This window comes from Aulonocara stuartgranti (assembly GCF_965226115.1).
Source record: "Aulonocara stuartgranti genome assembly, chromosome: 3".
In the NCBI taxonomy this organism is placed as follows: domain Eukaryota; kingdom Metazoa; phylum Chordata; class Actinopteri; order Cichliformes; family Cichlidae; genus Aulonocara; species Aulonocara stuartgranti.
The window spans coordinates 69,394,439-69,416,533 of NC_138941.1; the positions used below are offsets into that span (position 1 = coordinate 69,394,439).

General features: G+C 40.8%; 2 protein-coding genes across 3 annotated transcripts in view; one reads left to right on the forward strand and one right to left on the reverse strand.

Annotated features, from left to right (window-relative positions):
* LOC309693680 (junctional adhesion molecule-like) overlaps nucleotides 1-22,095 on the reverse strand; it is a 93,263-nt gene that overhangs the window by 11,632 nt on the left and 59,536 nt on the right. The window lies entirely within an intron of this gene.
* Nucleotides 41-22,095, forward strand: part of LOC309693309 (hemicentin-2-like) — a 1,543,010-nt gene continuing 1,520,955 nt past the window's right edge. Inside the window, exons 1-2 of the mRNA XM_082512410.1 lie at nucleotides 41-276; nucleotides 821-1,156. Of these exons, the coding sequence (XP_082368536.1) occupies nucleotides 219-276; nucleotides 821-1,156 (394 nt within the window). The 5' untranslated portion in view covers nucleotides 41-218. The remainder of the gene's footprint in view (nucleotides 277-820; nucleotides 1,157-22,095) is intronic.

Below are 22,095 nucleotides of genomic sequence, written 5' to 3' on the forward strand. Positions count from 1 at the left end.
GCCGTGACTTCCTTAACAGACTCATCGGTTTGAGGTTTAGTGAGCGACTGAGAGACATATTCTCACAGTCAGTGACTTTCACCTGTAATCTATTTAAACCTTTAATTTAATCTCATGAGGTCAAGTTTGAAGCTCAGCTTTTGTTATTCACTGAAAATAACAGACTCAGACATTTATAACCATGTAAGTGTTGGATCGCCTCTAAAGGTAACACGGAAATGTCTGCTGGAACCGCCTCGCTCTGCTTGACGTTGATGCTCGTGTTTGTCTGTGCAGGTGAGATTAACTGTTAGAAACTAAACTGAGTTTATTTAATTTGGTTTGTTGTCATGTGTGAAGGAGACATGAACTTAGGTGGACACTTAACATCTGTTATCCAGCTGTGACAGAGACAAAGTGTAATGTGTGTGTCAGTGTGATGTGTTGTAGTGTCAGGAGTCAGTATGCAGCTACAAAGCTTCTTGTTCAGTGTATACAAACAGCTGTAGCTCCATAAAGGCAGCATGCAGAGACTCACAGTGTCTTATAATGAGAGGCTGCTTTCTCTCACACATTCTATTCACTTATTATCAGCACATGTTGTTGTTCTGTGGAAGCTAACATCTTGTAGTTTCTGACACTTTGCATGTTTAGCATGAGGCTAAAATTCCCCCTCAGTGGGTCACTGGTGACCTGCTAGATGTTCAGAGGTTCATTAAATCCAACATGACTAAAAACTCAAATGTCAAAGGAAATAAACAAAATATTTAAAGTCAATCATTCTGATCATAATTGTACTTTAACCTTTAACCTCTCTGCTCTGTGTTGTTTCCTCTTTCAGACCAGAAAAACATCACAGCTGAGTCTGGACAGGACGTCACTCTGACATGTCGAGCTCCAAACAACAACATCATAGTTGTAAACTGGAGAAGAACTGACCTAAAATCAGAATATGTGCTTTTGTACCAGGATGGTCACTTTGATTCAACACACCAGCATCCATCTTTTAAGAACCGGGTGGATCTGCAGGACAGACAGATGAAGGATGGAGACGTGTCTTTGATTCTGAAGGATGTGACGACGGATGATAGTGGAACATACTTGTGTAATGTCTTCATGGAAGAAACACGCTCATGGGAGCTCATCAGCATCATCTACCTGAGTGTTGATCCTGCAGGTGAGTGAGTAGAGTTGAGTGTGTGCGTGATCAGAGGTGAAGCTGCTTCCTGGTTGTTGATGTTTGTTTGTTGTATGGATGAGCTGGTGGATGTCAGAGGTAGACAGATGTTTCTCCAGCTGTTGTCTTTGTGGCTGGTAGTCTAGAGTTGTAGATATTTTTAGTTTAGAGTGCAGAAAGAGGTGAAAGAAAAATAACACACACATGTAAAGGAAGTTCTTAAAACATGTGGTTATCCTAGTTGGGCGTTTATAAAGTCAGCAAAGAGGCACAGAAAAGAAGATCAGACACCAGCGAGGGAGGATAAGAAGGACAGACGCAACAACATTGTCATCCCCTATGTAGCTGGTGTATCAGAGAAACTCAGGAGAGTTTTCTCCAAGCATGACATCCCGGTGTACTTCAGACCCAGCAACACGCTCAGACAAAAACTGGTTCATCTCAAAGACAAAACTCCTAAACACAAACTTAACAATGTGGTGTATGCTGTACAGTGCAGCGAAGAACAACATAGACTACATGATCAAAACAAAACTAGCCACCATCTTTAAAAAAATACAAAAAAAAAAATTATATAAATAAAAACTGCAAAAAAAAAAAAAAATACAAGTTAACTCCTAACTGTGTACAGCTGAGTTTTAGTCTCATTAAAGATGTACATTTTAAAAAACTTCAAATTATTTTACCTTTCAATGTCTCAAAAATGTATTTCAATTTAACACTACTCATGACCCTGTGGAAATTTAAATGGCATTTCCCCCATTAACATAAATTCTCTTATCAGCCAGTGTATGTTTCTGCAGTATTGAAATACTTCAAATGTCCAGTGTCCAACATGTCATTTTTTTATTCTTTTTTTTCTTTCTTCTACTAGACAAAGAAATTGATTCTGTTCTGTTCTTCACTCATCACCTACCTGAGACTTCACACCTGTTTCTCACTTGCAGGTCAGCCAGGAGGACACACAGTGGATGGATATGTAGCACTTGTCAGTCTTCTTCTTCTTCTTCTTCTTCTTCTTCTTCTTCTTCTTCTACTTGGTTTTTTGATTTGGAAAATAAAACAACGTGTTTCCAACACTGATAATGATCAAGAAGCTGGACAGCCTCTGAAGATGAATTAGAACTCTCCTGAACATCCTGCAGACGACTCTGGTGATCGTCATGTTCAGACTGAGACCAACAGTGTGTGTCTGTGCTGTCAGTGACTCTGAACTACAGTTTATTCATCTTCAGGCTGTTCATGAGATTTACTGACACAAAGTCAAACTGTGTTACAAACATACATGAATTTATGAGCTCTGATCTCAGAGTCAGTGAGTGTTTTTGTGTTGGAGCTTCAGGTTCAGCTGTTTGTAAGAACTTGGCCTTGTGAGTTGTGAACCACACAAACTGATCCTCATTCCAGGGATCAGCTTTTTTAATAGACTAACTGAAAACACAATCAGGATTCACTGATTGTCTGCTGTTGAAAGACATCTGTATAAATTGTATTTAACTCAATTTAAGTGAAATCCATGTAAATTAACTTTAAATTAAACAGACCTCTTTTCTGTTGGTGTAAATATAAACTTCATGTGACCTTTTCCTCTTTAAGTGGAGCAAAAAACAAGTTTGTATAGCATGCCTTTCTTTAGCTGATGTTACTTAATTTTATGTATTAATTTTTTTATTATTGATGTAAGAGTTGTATAAAAGTAAAACATTTAGAACACCCTAATATGCAGTCCAATGTGTCATTGTAGGGGAGACCGGGGATAGTTGTAACGTGGGTCAGATGTAACACTTCCAATTTCTCCAATCAGGGCTAAGTTTCAAATGATGTGACTCATCCTGTGCATGCCCAACTCAGTTCTGCTATCACATGTGAAAAATCAGCACATTTTGTCAAATACAGACAATTTAACACGAAAAAAGTAATTTGTATGCCAAAAAGTAAGTTTTTCTACTTTATTTCAATTTGTAATAGCATTATCTGCTTTGCAGTTAAACTCATCAAACTTAAATTATGTTATTTGTATGTCTATGGGGATATATTCTGTGTAGGTCTTTAGTGCTAATGTTTTAGCCGTTGGCTGTAATGTTAGCTAGTTCATGGCTATAGGAGTCTGGGTCAGTTGTAACAGCAACAGTCTGGGTTAGTTGTAACAATAATGCAGATGTTACAACTTACCACACTATTACTTTAACTTATATTAAACAAGTTGGGGCAACGACATCAGCAGAGAGAGGTTCACTGGTCGCTTTTGTATATGCGGTTAATGCCATTGGCAACACAATTCCTCCACTGTTTGTGTTCCCACACATACATTATGCAGACCACTGTGTCAGAGATGGACCAGTAGGAAGTACTGGTAGTGGAAATAAATCAGGATGGGTGCAAGAAACAGATTTCCTCATCTTTCTGAAGCACTTTGCAAACCACACCATGGTAAGCCATGATAAAAAGTAATGGAATTGCGATGCTGGTGAACAACTACATTTTTTCAGCTTCATTGTTATGTTCAAAATTGGTGCAAGAGTTGTAGGTTATAATGCCCACTGAGCCAATGAGGCCAAACTCAAGGAAGACCAACCAAAATTAATTAAATATTCAGTTGCAGAAAATTCCATAATTTGTCTTTTTTGGGGGGTTGGAATATGTTCAAAAGCTAGATTTCTGCATTGTGTCACACACACACACATAGTTACATAAATGGCTCTAAGTGCATTCATGTGTTGAATAAACAAAGATTACACGTTAATATTTTGTTAGTACCCTTATTTCATTGTGTTACATTTCACCCCAGGATATGTTACAACTAACCCAGACTATGGGGTTAATTGTAACATTTCACTCTTTGTGTTTGAGGCCATACCATGCAATGGTATAGCTGCACTATTTAATAGCAGAGACATGTAAATACTTTGCATTACATTTTGAATCCACTACCTTAAAAGAGCTCCAATTTACAGACAGAAATGTCAAAAATGTTACAACTATCCACTCTGAAATGAAAGCATAGTACAAATAAGCTGTTAGAGTTAAAAAAGAAATCATGGAAATAAATTTATGGAACAAAGTGTATTCTAAACTTTTGACTCATCAAAGTAACCACCTACAGCTGAACACACCCGCAGCATTCTTTCTACAATACAAATCAAATATTCTTCAGAAAGTTCTTCCCATATATATTGCAGATGTTCCCATAAATGTTGGTACTTGTAGGTTGCTTTGCTTTCACTCTTCTGTCCAGTTCATCCCAAAGCAACTTGATGGGGTTTAAGTCTGGAGACTGTGCTGGTCACCAATGTTCCCTCTAAGCTGCGCACGTGCGCAATTGCGCACTGCTGGCACGGTCTCTGCGCACAGAAAATCTGCGTTGCGCACAAAAAAATCTAACCTGAATTGAAATTAAAATTAATACTTTAACAATTCTGTTTTGCAGTGTTAGTCAGTGAGTGACTGGCTGCTCCTGTATGGGAACGATGCCACCTTATCCCATAGTCCAGCCAATAATGCGATTCACATTCGTATATACGCAGCTAATCAACGTGGTTGACAGGCTATGACAGCGTCCTTATGTGCCGACACCGGTGTTTTAGCGAGCAAAGCAGCGTGGCTGATGTGGAGTGAAGCCACGTTAATGACAATGTGGACAATCATTGGAGATGTGAGCAGGACAGATGGAACAACTGACGGAAAAAGTGTGGACTTTATACCAGTTTTTAAATTGTGTTGATCGGCCACGTAAAACCAGAGTTATGATAAAAATATGCAATGTTTGGTTTTCTTCCTGAATACTATCGTTGTTTATATTTACTGCAGGAAGAAACTGTAAAAACTGCATTTTATAGTGATGTGCGGATCGATCCTGAAATATCGATTCCTCCGATACCAGTCATTTATGTTCTAGATATTTTAGTAGTTTAGGGTAAATTTGTAGTTTATCATTAACAGGAACACAGTGGAAAGAAACTATAACATTCGGATTGTCTACATTCAAAGGAACTACTTCCTCTTCCGCCTCTCATAGTCATGTGCAAAATACGGCTGTATAAATGTCTTGCAGCCCCTGGCGTGCGCACTCACAACAATGGCTGAGCGTAATTGGAGTAATTTGCGGACATATTTTACATCCACAAACAGCCGAGACGTGGTTTGCGATACATGTGGCAAAAAGTGAGGTGTTGTGGCCACGCATGCCAACATTGAGACCTCAGAATTAGGGAGACATTCAAAAAGGCTGTTGGGGTGTGGGGGGTGATAAATAAATTTTACAGTGTTTATTTATCGGATAAAATACGTTAAATGTCACCGTTATTATTGGCCGGCCCGGAAACAGCGGGGGTGTCCAAATTCAGAGGCTGCTTCCACCTGAGGACCGGTCTTCGCGGTCTAAAGAAAGCCGGGTAGTACGTCACGAGCTCCCTCGGTGGAGGGTGAATACAACCGGGCGCTGACATAAACTCTCGACCGTCTCACACTTCTGTTTAATCAGTTTTCTGTTTGACGTTTATTCAGCTGTGTGAAAACCCAGAGGAATCCTCCCGAGGGATTAATAAAGTTAAATTGAATCGAATCGAATCTAATAACTTTAATCTCAGCCAAACCGATTTACTCACGAACAAATAAAACACTGAAAAAGCCAAACAAGAACATTTTTAAGTTATCAAAGTGACTTGTACATCATGTTTAACCCGAGTAGCAAAAGACCGCGGGGGTTTGAAGACGATGTGTCGGTCGGCTCAGATATTTGAAGTTTGCACAGCTACATTCTCACCTGAAAATATGTTAAAAGTTTTTTTTGCGACCCAGAAAGAGAAATAAAAGTGATATTAAAACTAAGTCGCTGCCGCCATTGTTGGAAACTGGAATTGGCCTGGCCGAGCTATGAATTATGCGATATGGTTTTTCAATTTTGTTGTCCGGGAGGAAATTCGGGAGAATGGTGGCTCCGGGATTCTCCCGGAAAAATCGGGACATCTGATCAACAAAACCCCACACATCTGCCGCATGTATGGTTGTGGCAACATCACCAACCTTGTCAAACAACTCAGAGTAAATCATGTCACAGAACACGACGAGTGTTGAGGCGAACTGAAGAGGAGGACAGGGACAGGTGCTGCTAGGGCGAGACAGACAGGCAGGCAAGGTGTTCAAATAGGCACAACTTCAGTTTTTTTCATTTCTATATGATGAACTCTGCATTATTAAGTGATAAGAACGAGTAATCTGATGTCCTGTAATCATTATGACGCTATGATTTGAGATACAATGAATAAAATAAGTTTTTGTACAGAGTATCGGTATCAGTATCATCGATACCACCCTGAATATTACTTGGTATCGGATCAGAAAGGAAATCAGTGGTATCGCACATCACTAGCGTTTTATAAGAAAAAAGGCTCGAAAGCCTGTGAGCAAAAACAAACTCCACCCCCTCTCCCTTTCCTATTCGTCCAAAAAAGTTCCATGTCGATCAATCAAAAAATGATATGGCAACGTGGCATCTAGTTGTTAAGAAACGGGTGGAAGTTTTAGGAGTGACGGCGGAGTGGCACAAATAATTTGTGTGGCATCAAATTTGATGCAGAACAGCTGATTGTTCTGTAAATAGTTTGAAACGTTTATTTATAAATGCATTGGCTGCATTTATAAAAAATAGCTGCAAAAAACTTTGTTGTTTGCCAAACTTTTTGAAGAAGTAACTATATAATTAACTGCCCAACATTGGTCATTATTTACTGTATTTTGCAGACAGAGTTACAGACTCTCTCCCAGACCACAGACTCATGATACAAGTCAGAGCTTTAAAAGTTGTGTTTTCGAAATTGGACTTCAAGTTATTTTTACTTCCAATAGTGTTAACATCCTACACAGGTCATGAACAAGATTTTTTTAAATTTTCATTGTAAGTGGGCTAAAGCAGTTAATTAAAAGTAGTCTAACATAAATGTAAATGCTGTAATTTGATTATTTTAATAAACATGTGACTTGGATGGATTTGATTCTCGCGTGACCACAGTGCACACGTCTGATGTCGCTCACAGTGATCCAAGGGATGCTCAGGGAGTTTGTGTGTTCGCTCAGACACGTGAAAAATTAGACGGAACATTGCTGGGAACTCCATGTTTTCACTTCATGTTACCATCTACTTCTTTTTTCCTGAGGGAGTTCTAACATAGCTTGGACTTGAATGACTTGAATTACAATAAATAACTGGAAACAATGGGTTGTTCTAAACCTTTTGACCGGTAGTGTAGCTGATCTGTAAATATTTCTCTCTCTCTGATCTGGAAATGTGAAGCTGTTTGTGTGCTGTGTTTTATTCAACTCACACTGCAAGAAGTGAATAATGTAAATTTCTTACCTACACCCTGTCTTATCTTCAACTTCACATTGTTAATAAGTATTTACAAATAGTTAATGCTGGATTGTGTTACTGTGATTATCTTAAGTCAGAAGGGACAGTTAACATCTGGAGATTTACGTGTAAGAGAAAGTTTATTTGATGTACTATGTGATTGCTGCTGTACCACAAATCATATTTGAATAGCTCGAAGATGTAAACAATGTAGCATTTGTCCTTTTTGCTGTAGTTCTTGATACACAAAGGCTATTCTCAAATCATATCAGTGTGGGGGTTTTTCTTCTGAACAGACCAGTTCACAACAATGTCTCTTCAAGTCTGGATTGTGATGATATTGTGGTCTCAGCTAAAATCACTTATATTTCTGCTTTGCCATATCCAATTGAAAAGTATAATTAGGTCATCTAATCTTGGCACAATGCACAGCAAACCTGAACTGTATAAATTCTCAGAAAAAGAATTATAAATAAATGGGTTATTTGCTGGTTGTAAGACTTTTTTTGCTTGAATGATTCATATGTCAGTGTTCATAAGCAACAACAATCAATTTCTGTTATTTAAAAGACCAAGCTACACAATGAAAAGGCTTAATAAGCCCCAGTGCAGGGGACCTCTGGTGCATCGGCCCAACAAGGGGGCTCTCTAACTGATGGGGAGGTTGTTACATCTTTGCAGGAAGTCTCCTCTCTACAGAAGCTCACTCTGCAGGTGGGGAGAGATATAGGAGAGGTGGTGAATGAACTCAACCAGGGTGTCCATTGTTTTGTATAGTCTGGGAGATGATTGGATGATCGGGTGGGTGCAGTTTTCTCTGTGGTGGGGTCGGGTGGGCTGCCCCGCACTCTGTGGGGCTGGGCGGTGCTGCTGCTGCGGGCCCCGGTCCAGATGGGCCTGGGCCCCCTTTCCCTGGTGGGTTGCAGAGTATGGGGGTGTCTACTGGGGTCAGTGGGGGAGCTGGCCCCAGGGAGGGGCCGCTTACCCCTTCCTTTCTTCCCTCCCCATCCTCAGCTGCCTACCTTTTCCCGCTCCACCACACCCACCCACACACGCAGGGCTTGGGGTGCAGGTATGTCACCAGGGTGCAGGGGAGGCACTCCCCCTCTGTCCCCTTCTGGCCGCCTGTGCCTCAATTTTATTCTGCAACCTAGACATCCACATTACTCACACTCTCACATAACACATACATATAGGGCCTTGGGGGTGGGCACGTTTTACAGCATCGAGAGGATGGTCGGTGTACTCCAACCCACCTCAGGCGCTGGTGCCCTACCCTCAATTTTAAATGCATTTAGACACTAAGGGTTTTCGGGAGGAGTCGTGCTGCTCTCTGAGAGGAAGCAGGAACCATGCTCTCCTATGTTTTAAATGCACTTTAGAACAGCACACAGCAACACTACATATGAGCGGGCGGAGGGAGGTTTGGAGTCTTCACTCACCCCCGTTCATTTAACCGTTGGGGCTGGGAGTCTGGGATGCGGGGCCTCCCTGCTACTGCAGATAAGGAGGTGATCCGCTTGCCTCCACCCAAGAGAGAAGGGTTACATCTCCTGGGTCTAGGAACGGTTTGCCCCTCTGGGGGCGGGGGTACCTGGACCTGGGATATAGAGTATGTTTGGGGAGTGTGAATGTGTGTACAGTGTCTATTTGTGTTTTTTTGGGTGAGTGCCGAGTATTTGTTTGTGTGCATAGGGGGTGTGAATGCACGTTTGTGTCTGCATGCGCCTGTATGTCCTTGTCTATATGTCAGGTTGGGTCTTAGACTCAACCTCTCTGGGAACATCTCAGGCTCTTGGAGGTATATCCACTCACCACACTCCCTGCCAGTGGCCGATGCCCTCAGACGTTGGTGTGTTGGTGGTTCTTGGTTCCTGGGGCTGGGCGCTCATGTATGTACTGACTCACTCCTGATAGGTTAGCGGATTGGCGGGGTCTGGCGCCTGTGGCCCGGCTGGGCCCCTTCCGGAGGGTGGGGTGCCCTCAGGCCTCTGGGCCTGAAGCTCGGTCCTCTCTGGCACAGCTGGCTGCCGGCAGAGCCCGCGGGCACGTCACTGCAACCCCCTCTGGCCTCTGCTCCGTAGCTGCGGGGTGACCTCTCGTTTGGGGCTCGGCTCAGCTCTTCCCAGGAGGGTGGCACGGTTGCCTCCTTTTGGTGGTCCTCCTCGGGTCCTCGCACTCTGGGGCCTCTGGATGTCTGGGGCTTGGATCTCCTCCATACCTGCTTCATACCCTGGAGGACGGGGCTGTGGCTCCCCACACTCCCTAGCAGATCATTACATGGAGAAACCTTTGGAATACAAGCATGCTGATCCACACAGGTATGCACACAGGTGTACACATGGGTATTCACAGACGCGGACTACAGCTTTCTTGGCTGCTGCCTCAAAGCACATTGTGCGCTGTGGATCTTACATGCTGCACAATAACATTTAATATTTAGTATCTACTGTTATCTAATGTTAGCTAGTTTATTGTGATGGTGCTGTTTTTATTATGTTGCTCTGTTTTGTTTGTTTTCTCTTCTGTTTTTTTTTCTCCATACAGGTGATCCAGGTGTTTTGTTTGTTTTTCTTTCTTTCCTCCCCCCTTTCTCACCGTCTCTTTTCCCCTCTGGTTTTCTTTCTCTCCCTCTCTTTCTTTCATTCTTTCTCCCTGTCCTGTCCCCCAGTCATGTCTGTCCCGTTTGTAGCAACCGCAAGTCAAATAAAAGAAATACATAATTATAATAAAGGTCGATCAAATGGACCAATATGGCAAGGCCATGATGATCCACTTGGTAAAATAAATCCGCTTGACATCTTTCTTGGCCTTCAGACAACAATTCTGATGGCTATAGATCCAAACGGGACACAAAAAAACCCAAACAAACAAAGAAGACTTAATAAGTGTTGGGTCTGTCTAGCACAGGCCCACCGCTGGAACGAGACAATTTAAAAACACAGCAAAAGCATTGAACACCAAGTAGGCAAAGTTCTTCGTGTTACTCATGCATGAGGGAGACCTGCCTGGAGCCAAGTGTCGTCCCACCACTTGACCTCCGTCAGACTCTCAGCCAGGTTCCCCATAGCACTCCTTTTATTGTGGTTACATGAATATGCATAGGTTCATTAACATATGATGTCTACATACAAACAAAGAGTACCGTGTGTGTGTGTGTGTGCGTGTGTGTGTGTGTGTGTGTGTGTGTGTGTGTGACCCCATAAATGACTTCCCTAAGCCTGCTGGTCTGGAAGTCCAACAGTTCATCTAAACAAAAGGCACTTAGCCTAAAACAGATACAGCCACGTTTATCCTGCCATAAAACAATAAAACAAGGTACGACCTCTTCCCATGCTCCCAGGATGTAGGTGTGCAAGCCTTTGCAGCCTGCTAAAGATCACACATCCTATCACTACACAATTGATTATACACCTCTAAGCATATATGGTTAAATATTTCTAAGCATAAATGACAATCAACAATACAAAACCTAACAATAAGTGTTAAGAGGCTGAGTGACTTCAGTGTGAGAGTGAACACAGGAGCTCTGTCAGAGCATAACAGTTAGTTTGCTGCTCAGGAAATGGACATAGCTGACTGATGTAAATATTAATTATGATTGGCTGTTAGTTGAGAGCAAGAGAAGGAATAGCATGGAAGGAGTGTTGCGCCAACAAATAATTCCCCGTATTTTCAAAAAAAAGTGAAGAATTTGTAAGAATTTAAACTGTTGTAAATGACTTGTTGGGCTGTAGTGTGTAAATATAAGATGAACATTATTCTCATGAATGATAACAAGTCTTTTTGAGTCAGAAAGAACACCCTGTCACAAAGTCAAAGCTGCAATCAGTTGGCAAAATGACTGTTCTTTTATTTATCTGGGTAAATACTGTCATTGCCGTTACAAATGGTAAATGGTAAATGGCCTGTATTTATATAGCGCTTTACTAGTCCCTAAGGACCCCAAAGCGCTTTACACATCCAGTCATCCACCCATTCAATTACAAATGTATTTTTAAGTAAAGAATAGAATAGAATCATCCTTTAATTGTCCCACAAGGGGGAATTTGGTAGTGATGTGTCCTGTGTGTCGAAGCTTCGAATCGCGCGTCGGGTAATCGCGGGGGCGTTTTTCTGAAGCGCGTATCGAGGCTTGCGTTGATTACGTATGCAGTGACGTTCGAGGCCTCGCGGGCAGTCCGTACCACGTGACTGATTCAGGGACTGGTTCACCGGTTCGCGCCAGATTCGAAATAAAATGGGCAGCAAAATACAGCTGATTCCCCATCACACTGTGTTGTGGAAATGGATTACGTACGTGCTACATAGTTACTTGAGCATTTCTTCTTCGATGGAACCAGCAAGGAAGAGATGTTTTTTTTTAATTTTGTCTCTCCTAATAAAGTATGCGTATAAAGTATCCTAATATTAATATTAAGTATCCTAATAAAGTATCCGTCGGCGGGTCCGTGCTTCGTGTTTACGCCTTTTTTGCGCTGATTCTGAAGCTGCAGGTTTTATTTCTCTTCAAACAATATTGACCGAACCAGCAGAAAAAGAATATCCAAACTACGCTTCACATAAACATCGTCATGAATTTCCTCTGACTTTTGCTGTTTTGCTTTCACCAGGATAAAATCACACTTCATGCCCAGCTTTCTCTCTCTCTCTCTCTCTCTCTCTCTCTCTCTCTCTCTCTCTCTCTCTCTCTCTCACACACACACACACACACACACACACACACACACACACACACACACACACAGTATACTTCAAGAACAGTTTCCCGTCTAAAAGTCTGTTTTCTGCATTATTCGCTTGTTTGTTACGCATAAGACCTCTGTTGTTTGTCAGCCGCTGTTCTTTCCCATTTAAATACTTCCGAAAAGAAAACCTAATTTCTGCCGTTCAATAGGCTACTAAAATAATTTAAACTTTTTAACATTATGCAAAATTGCAAAACGCTAAGGTGTGTCTCTAATAAAACCTCTACTTGCTCTGCTTCAATTCAGCAGCATCAGGTAATGTTCATTTGTTGATTGATGGTTTTCTTTTGGTTTTGATCTACTGCTGAATATTTTTATAGAATCATTTTTCTGTTTTAGCCTCAGCTATGTTGACACAAAGGCATCTGCTGTGATGCTTACACATTAGATAAAGTCTCGAAAGTGTCAGCTTTCTTTTTATAGTTATACAAATATGCAAATGTACAGATCTATGATCTGAATTATACTATTGACAGACTGTCTGAGGCTGACAGTTACACAATCATACCAAAACGCTGTCCTGATAGTTTCCACTTTCTCTTTTGTATCACACATACTGAGACAATATTCGGGATAAATAACCAAGAAAACAATTCATTTATTCAGTTTAGAGGTTTACACATCATTATAATCACAGAGCCCGCTTCACTTGAATTGTCCACTTGATGGCGCAGTAGAGCAAATGAATCATCACAATGCTTCGAACCATGAGTCGACCAGTTGGGTGGAAAGCTTCAGTTCATCATGAGGCTTCATCTCACCATCACTAGAATTTGGATGTAACAGCAGCAAGAAAGACACATATACAAACAAACAGTACACAGGACACAGAACAGAAACATACACAATTTTTACATATTTACATCAAGGACAATGGGCATTTAACAAACATTATTGGGCCCACTTTGGTGTTTTTCCCAAAATGTTTTATGATTTTATGATTCATGTTAAGCTGAGACTTGCTTACTAAGAACTGCGGCTTTAAAATTACTCCCAACATCTACTGCGCATTCTCCCTGGTGTCAGTAATGACCACCGGGAGCGCCAGCGATCCTTTCCTTTTGAAGAATGAAATATATGTATAGTGTATTTTAGAAACATGCATCAAAAAAGTTGCTACATTGTTTGAAGGAATTCTACCTCGTGTTGTGTAAGACATGCATTTATCTTTTGTCATTAAACCCCCGGAGATAAGATAATTTGTTTTGTTACAGCAGAAGTGGACAGTGCAAAGTTACATAGCAAAATTAGAAAAAACACTGGGATAAGATAAGAATAAGATACTGCACACAACTGTACACAATAGAATAGAATAAAATAAAATAGTGCGGCATTATGTGTAATACAGTTATATGTAATGCATTTAACTCCTTGTATCAGTTTCCATTGAATATCAAAGTGACAATTTGTGTGTTCCCCATTCATTTTATGTTGGTCAGCTAGTTCTGTCTGTCAATAGATGCAAGTGGCTCAGATGTGGTTGTGGTTATCTTTTATTGTTATCGTAATAAATACCAGAAAATATTGTGATAGGATTTTGAGTCCATATTGCCCAGTTCTAATCTTTTATTTAATTTTAATATTTTAGGGGTACAATTAAGAAGTTATATTGTTGAGCAGTTTAGAATTGATTAAAGTAAAAGTGAAAGCTTTCACGTATTTTCAAAATTGAAAAGCTTCTAGTTTTGTGTTCATATATTTGTTCATCCAACTCAGAAGAGTCAGTGCCTAACCAATCATTAACCTCACTGAATGTCGCTAATGTGAGTTGTCAAACATTGCTTAATTACTCATCGCAAATCACTCATCTGTTAATATTTTTGACTTTGTTTTGGAAAGAGGTGGAAAAGAACCAAAATTTTGTCTCACATTGAGTTCTTATCTCCACCAGAATACCAGTGTTGATGTTCGACAGGAATGCGAGAATTCGACAGGAATCTAAAAGCGGTCTGTGTCTACTTAAATGAAAAGCCAGATGACCTGTTCAAGAAATTCTTGATAAGTTAAAAAAGGAAAAAGATCAGTTATTTTATTTTTTTTATTTGGGTTAGGAAACTGAAGGTGGGCTCATTTGTTCATACATATCCGTATGCAATTACCTTCATTCTCCCTTTGTTTTCATTTTAAGGATGTGGATCTTGCAAGCAGAGAAACGGAGCAGCTGACTTTGAGAGTCTATATTGTCAGATATGAAGGAGCAGACTCTGCAGATTCACTTGAGGACATTGGTGTCATCATAGAAGGATACACTGTGCTGCGAGCTCTTGGCAAAGGGGTGTGCCCTCCTGCTTGGACTAATCTACCGTCTGAGGTACCCAAAGCACCTGAAATACACATTTGAATTTCTTCAGAAGGTGCTGATGGAGTTGGATGACAACATATCCATGAAGGTGCAAGTTCTGAAAAACAAACTGCTTGAGTGAAACAGCCTGCACTGAACTATAGAGGACACTGAATTGGTTACAAGATTCTCAAACCCTTCTCCTTGCACTTTATAAACTGTTCAGTTTGAATTCCGCAAGAACTTCTATAAGGACTTTTCGGCGTTCTTTGTTCTTGTTGAACTTTTACCACCATCCAGCTACATTGAAAAAGACTGCTCCTAAGTTTGGACTTCAGTTTAAGTTTTGAAAAAAAAGTTTTTAAAATATGGACAAAAATGCCACTAAAGTCATTTCTACCTGCTGTTTATAGAACTGCATTATGAGTTTTCCATTGTAACCTATTAACCCCGATTCTTTTGTCCCCGTGACAGAACAGAGAAAACTGACTCATAGTGTGTTAAAATATTTATATTTATATTTCTTTTTATTTAATCATCTTCCGGAAGAGAGAGACCCCTGCACAGCTCCAACGCTAGTTGCAGGATCTCTAACATTTTTAGCTCAACATGTGTCTTATATGGTGTTATTTCTGTACTTCAGACGTCACACACAGTTTCAAACATTGCTTATATGGCAAAGTTCCTCTTTTCTGTGTCTTATCTATTAATATGCCTGTGCACTAAAACTTCCTGTTTTTCAGTCTGGCTGAGCACTTAGTTTGTGAGTCAAAAGTGGCCTTGCTCTACAAGCCTTCATTATTAAAGTGCATAAAACAATATAATAGGAAAATAAGGATACTAAGGATATTGATTTCAGTTCTCCCCCTTTTTGTGTTTTTTAAGAAACACAACATAATTCCTAATTTATCCCATTAAGTTTACTTCAATTCAATCCAATTCAATTTTATTTATATAGCGCCAAATCACAACAAAAGTCGCCTCAAGGCGCTTAATAGGTACAGAGAAAAACCCAACAATCATATGACCCCCTATGAGCAAGCACTTTGGCGACAGTGGGAATGTTGGAGCCAAGTCCAGGCCAATATTTCACTCAGTTACATCATGCCATATTTAAGTATTTGTCATGATCTTTAAGTTTCTATTATAATCTTGATCATTTTATGTTATAATGTAATATGCTGTGCTCCATAAATTAATCCTGCTTTATTAGTCTGTTGTTGTTGTAAAGTGTTGGTAGATGTCGTAAAGGGGTGTGTATTTGGCCCGCATGCGGAGGGGTGTGGGTAAAAAAGGTTAGGTAAGCAAGCAGGACGTGGAGCAACAGTTTTCTGACCGTCGCCGTTCTGACCGTCGCCGTTTTAATGTTATTTTTTGGTTGTAACATAAAGGGAATATAAACGGAGCTCCCACCAGAGGCATTTGTTTTGTACCTTTCGATTTGTTTGGAAAATAAATGTTTTGCCCCTTTTTTCCTTCGCCTCGTTTTTTGCTACCGGAAGGCATCCAAGCGACTGAACAAGAGCACAAGTCAGAAACTTTACGTTCTGCAGAAGCGGCAAAGAAGGACCGAAGGTTGCCGCTACATTAGTCAGAAAACTGCTCCGAAAGTGAGAGGATTACGCACGCGTCACCGGCGCACAGAGTTAATCGGCGCGGCAAGGGAAAACGGAAAACGGGACGTGAAAGAGGATGCGCTTAAGTCTTCCCGTGTTTTCCGGATCCTTTCGGCAGTAAGAAAACCCCGCATTTGAAAAGTAAGAGGCTGTGCCTGCTTTACGGTTTGTGAAAATTCCTGTATGGTTAAGTGGTACATGGCCTGTGTAAAGGATTAATTGCATTGAAAGGTTTATGGCAGCGCAATTAATATGGAGCAGCAGGAAAAAAGAGTTTCCAAGCCAACCTTTAAAGCACAAGAGGAAAAGCTTCAGCATCTTAAAGTGACAAGGAAAACCAAGTTGGGTTATCTTACTAGAAAGATAAAAGAGATTGAGGAGCTTATGGAAGATGACGGCAATTTTGAGGAAGTGGCTGTTAAATTAGCCACTGACTTCTCAAAAATATATATTGAGTTTTGTGAAAACAACGATGCAGTTAAAAATCACTTGACTGAGTTGGAACTTCTTCATGATCAGACACAGTGGTATGAGCCAAAGGCTAGCTATTTGAGAAGTTTTGTGGAGAAAGTAGAGAGATGGTTAAAAGGAGTGGAAATGCAAGCAGATGAAGCAAGAATGGTTGATGCTGAAGTTGAGCCTGCAGACAGTGCTTCAGCAATTTCGTCCAGACGCAGTAAAGCACATCGAAGCAGTCGAACCTCTTCTGTTGTGTCTTCGACCACATATTCTGCCAGGCTAAAGATTGAGGCAGAGAGGGCTGCTCTGGTAGCACGTGCTGAGGCATTAAAGCAAAAGATGGAGATTGACAGACAAGAAGCTGTTCTTAAAAGGGAGGAATGGGAGTTGCAAACAGCTATTGCTGCAGCTAACGCAAAGCTTGAGGTGCTGACTGTGAAGGAGCCAGCCCATAACACTTCTGCTGACTTGGTCAACAAAATGGCTACCTGCCACAGAGCTCCGGGCCAAAGTATTGGGGCCAGTTTTGGTTTGGTTCAGCCAGAACATGGAGATGTCGGTCGAGAATGTGAGTCGGAGGTAATGCAGGGCTCAGAAAGGAGTAGCAGGCTTCCTCATCCATTGAATAAGAAGGATAATAGCCAGTCTATTACTAGTCAAGGCAGGATGGCTGATGTTAAAGACTTGTTGGATGTCATGAAGCGACAAAACGAGATTACAGAGCTCCTAGTAAAACAACAGAAAGCATCCACTCTCCCTCCTTTGGATGTTCCAGTATTCAGTGGGGATCCACTGGAGTTTGGTTTTTTTATGAAAGCGTTCGAGCATGGGATTGACGAAAGGACAGACAGCAATAGAGATAGGTTGCTGTTACAGGAAAAATGATTTTATGTTTCTTTACCTTCTTTTAAATGTACAAAGATGCCTTTTGTCTGCCCTCTGCCTATGGTTAGATTAGTTTAGAATTATCCTTTAGACTTTCCCAGCAAAGACATCTTGTTTCTGGGACATATTGTTTTAGATTGTTTTATCTTCCCTAGTTCTCTGCTGACGAGACTAGCACCATATATGGAGTTGTTTTATTTTATCTGTTTATTATTTGTTATCCTGTTCTCACTGTCTCTGTGCTCTGTGCCTATAAAAATTACCAAGCCACTGTGCATGGTGTGAGTTGTTCTTAGCAGCTCACCCGTGTACACGTTTGATAAAGAAAAGTAATCTTGTCTCATTGTGTCTTTATTTCTCCTGGGTCTTTTGCAGAGTTTTCCCCCAACATTTCTTGGTCCTTCGGAGCCGGAGCGCCTCCATCGTGTCCCATCTCCATGACCAGTCCACGTTGCTCGCCTGTCGACAGCTCACATACTAGGTGTGTGATAAAAGACCAAGAGCGTTAAATTCGAGTCTTGGCCAACGTCTTAGAAAGCGACCCACGGTGGTGGGGCCCGATCGAGGTGGACCAGACCCGGCGACACTGACCAGGTAGATACAGACACACTGACACAATCTTGCGTAAAAGCGTATTTTAAATTCAGGGAATTTAAAATAGCAGAAGTAGCTCGTCGACTGGTAGCTTGGAGCTCGTCGACTGGAAGCTCCCCACTTTTGTGGGTTAGGTTTGGAGCTCTGGGTAGCTCCCCCAGCTGGGTCTAGACAGGGTCTAGGGAATAAGTAGCTCGTCTACAGAAAGACTGGCAGCTCCCCTTATGATAAGGGTTCCGATCGCGCGAATAGGTGTGAATGTGAGTGTGTGTGTGTGTGTGTGTGTGTGTGTGTGTGTGTGTGTGTGTGTGTGTGTGTGTATTGTTTTAATTAACGGAGCAAGCTGACTTTTCACGGTCCAATAAGAGACTGAGCTGCTCCTACTGTGTTTTTCTTTTACTGCTATTCACTGACGTGCTGGTGAGTTGAGAGAACGGTCGAGTTCCGTCTCGTAAAATTCACACCGCTTTTGGAAATAGTCCGAAAGTAGAAGGGCGTGTGAGCAACCACTCTCGTCTCTAATACCAGCGAAGGTGATAGCAGCTGTATCGTGTATATATTACTTAAACAAAAATAAGTAAATACATAAATAAGATGGGTAATCAAGCAAGTGAAATTAAAACTCACTCCTGCTGACGAGCAGTGGTGAGAAAAGAAAAGTCCAGACGCCGGACAAAAACAGAGAGAGATTTAAGAAAACAAAATATAAACAGTCAGAAGAACAGTACTCAACTGCCAGTTTAGTAAAACCAGAAGACGAGACACTGTGCAGTTCCCACAATCCTTTTAGTAAACCATCACTCATTCCTGCAGCCGCATCTGCAGCAACACCCATATCAGGAAGAACATAATAATCCCTTATTAAGTGAAAACTAGAGATCAAAGTAGTTTGAAGTAGTTTAAAAGGGTTGAAAACAGACCCCACTGAGTAGATATAAATATAAAAAGTACGAAATAAAGATAAACAAAGGGAAAATTACGGTAGAAATTATCTTTAGAGTATTTGAAATTAATAATAGCAAATAATAGCAAGGATAACAACCTGTAAAGTGATATTAACATTGAAACACAGTTGGCATGATGACCATGCCCACAATGTATAAAACGAATATAAAGCAAATAATTCACACGAAAATATTTTAATAAAATAAATAAGGTATATTAAGGCTGTGTCACTGTTCAGCCAAGGACAGTGTGTGAAAAGGTAACTGTCTCCACCTTGGGGAAATGGTGATAACTGCAGGTCATCTGAAGCCCTTGATGGATACAAAATAAAATATAAATAATATATTATAATAGAACTGCCTGGTCCACCATGCAACAGAGAGAACAAATGTGACCGCAGATTGGATGAATTCAAAATTATCTGTTTGCTGAATAAGATGATCCTAACTATCAAATTGGCTCAGTAGTAGTATAGTGGTACACACTGATAAAATATTATAATATGCTATTGCTGTTATATAAGACAAAGAGGATAATATTAACAATGACATAATATTAATATGAAGAGGCACCTTAATCGGTTATGATGTGAGGTGGATAATTGTTAAGCAGTAGTCTGCATCAAGCTTAAGGTTTGCTGAAACTCAGTGTAATGACATGTGAGATGAAGACAATACAGAGAATAACTAAACTAATGAAGTGCATAGAGGCACTTGACCAGCTTGAAACTTATCATTCTAGACACATTGCTGAGATATAGAGCACACCTACAATAACAACCAATAAGCAAAACCCTGTAGACAACAGCTACAACTACAGGATTGAGAAGCTGAATTAAATATGTAGACACTGCTAAGCTGATGAGCATGTTCCACATTTTCTTTTCTTTTATTTATTTGTTTCTTTTAGAGCAGAAGCTGCTGTAACACACCCAAAGAAAGACTCTAGGTCTGACCAACCGTCTCAGTCGTGGGCAAAAAGATGACAGTCAATAAAATTCTAAAAGATAATTTATTGACGAAAAATATATCAAGAGATAAAAGAAAATAGTCCAGTGTTCCACTTATGAATTGTATAAAAACACACAGTCCCAAGGCCAGAGCCAGCTATGCCACACGGCCAAGTTGCACCCCACATGTTGCCTTTAACAGGGTTAGAAGTTGTCCTTGGAGACCCACCACCCTGCAAGCATATAGTCAGTGGTCACTCAAGCCTCTGCAACCCTGCTGCCTTTAGGCTGTGGCATATAATAGGCCCTGGCCTGCACAGAGAGACAAAACGACACACTTAATATAAAATTCATAGCGCAAAACCAATCCATCCCAAACATATCTGATTTCGTCACATTACATACCTGCACAGAGAGACAAAACGACACAGCAGTGTTTGTAGTGTGGGCTATAAGAAGACCAGTGTATCAGTGCAATCAAGTACACCTGCCTCTAATTAGTCCAACCCCATTCCAGCCATTGGCTCACCAAAAATGTGACACACACAAAACCACTCCCAACCCAGTGCAACTTCACACAATAATATGGAGCTGAATTAACACAGGCACATTAGTCTACCATGTTACAAGCTGCATGCTATTACAAGCCAACATATGCAGACTTCTGCCTTGTTCGGGTGGCAGCATTTTTTCTTTTGTGTCCTGACACGTTTATGTTTTTTGTTTTTGTTTGATTATTTTGTTGGTTTTGGAAACGAATTTAAACGAACTTGTGACAATACTTGAGAGTCACAGTGACACATAGTGATTAGGCATATGATTGAAAAATGCCTAGGTTTAGAGCTGTGAGCTATGAGCTGTGAGCAATGCAAAGTTAAATATATATATTTATATGTATAAATGGGAAACAACCCTAACTTGAAAGTTTGAAATGTGTGAGATCCACGAATTGTTTGAAAAACTAGAAATTATTTAAAACTGCCTTAAGTGAAAATGTAGTGTTGCATCTATTCTCCCAAACCAAGACAAAAAAAGAAGAAGCATTCTGTAACTTAAAAATAAGGCTGACGTGTTGACAATAGACTAAAACACTAATTCGCAGGTGGCTATCAGGAACAGAGAGGCGAGCAAAGTCACAAACACCAAGGCTGCAGACAGCCACGCAGAAACAGCAGATAACATAGAGACAACGCCTGCTAGAACCGTGGAGAGGAAGGTCACTTCACACGAGATTGTAGGAGTAGAGGACAAATTAGTTGTAAAGTCAGCTTCAGGCCACACAACTGTACAACAATTAACTGCCCCTTTAGAACTAGTACATACAGCAAGTGGCCGCAGGTGCTTTATTAAAATGCATATATGACCCGCCACATCCACTTTCCAGAAACCGACCGAGTATCACAACACTCTGAGATTTAAACAAACTCCAGGCCCAGATCAACCTTAAGATCAGCAAGTGTGGAAGCTAGGAGAACAGCATTTGACCTTACAGCACAGGCCGAAATTGTGTAGGTTACGCAGTAACCACAGATAGTAAAATAATAGAAGCAAAACCACTTTCTTCTTCATGTTCTGCACAGAGCGCTGAGCTGATAGCTGTGATATGCGAAAGCTAAATACACAAAGACAAACTAATAAACATACATACAGACAGCCAGTATGTTTTCTCTGCTGTGCATCATTTTGCAAAAAACTTGACGAAAACAGAGGAGTGATTAGACTAACCGGAAAACCGGTTCAGCATGCCAGCCTGCTACAACGCCTACTGACTGTAATACATTTACCACAACAACTCGCATTGTGTAAATGTGCAGCACACAAAACTGATGGCTCTTTCATTACTACAGGCAACAATTTTGCTGACAGAGCAGCAAAACAGGCGGCGCAAACGACAAACATCACATTGATGGCAGTAAACACACATCAGATTCCACTGGATGTGTTGAAAAATGAACATAAAGGAGCAAGCACAGCCGAGCAGGCAAAATGGCTAAAACACGGTGCAGTTCTGACAAACGACTTAATGATGTGTTATGGCAAGCCAGTGTTGCCAAAATCCCTCCACAAAACAGCTGAAACCTCAGCAAAACAATTTGTCAGAACGTGCATGACGTGT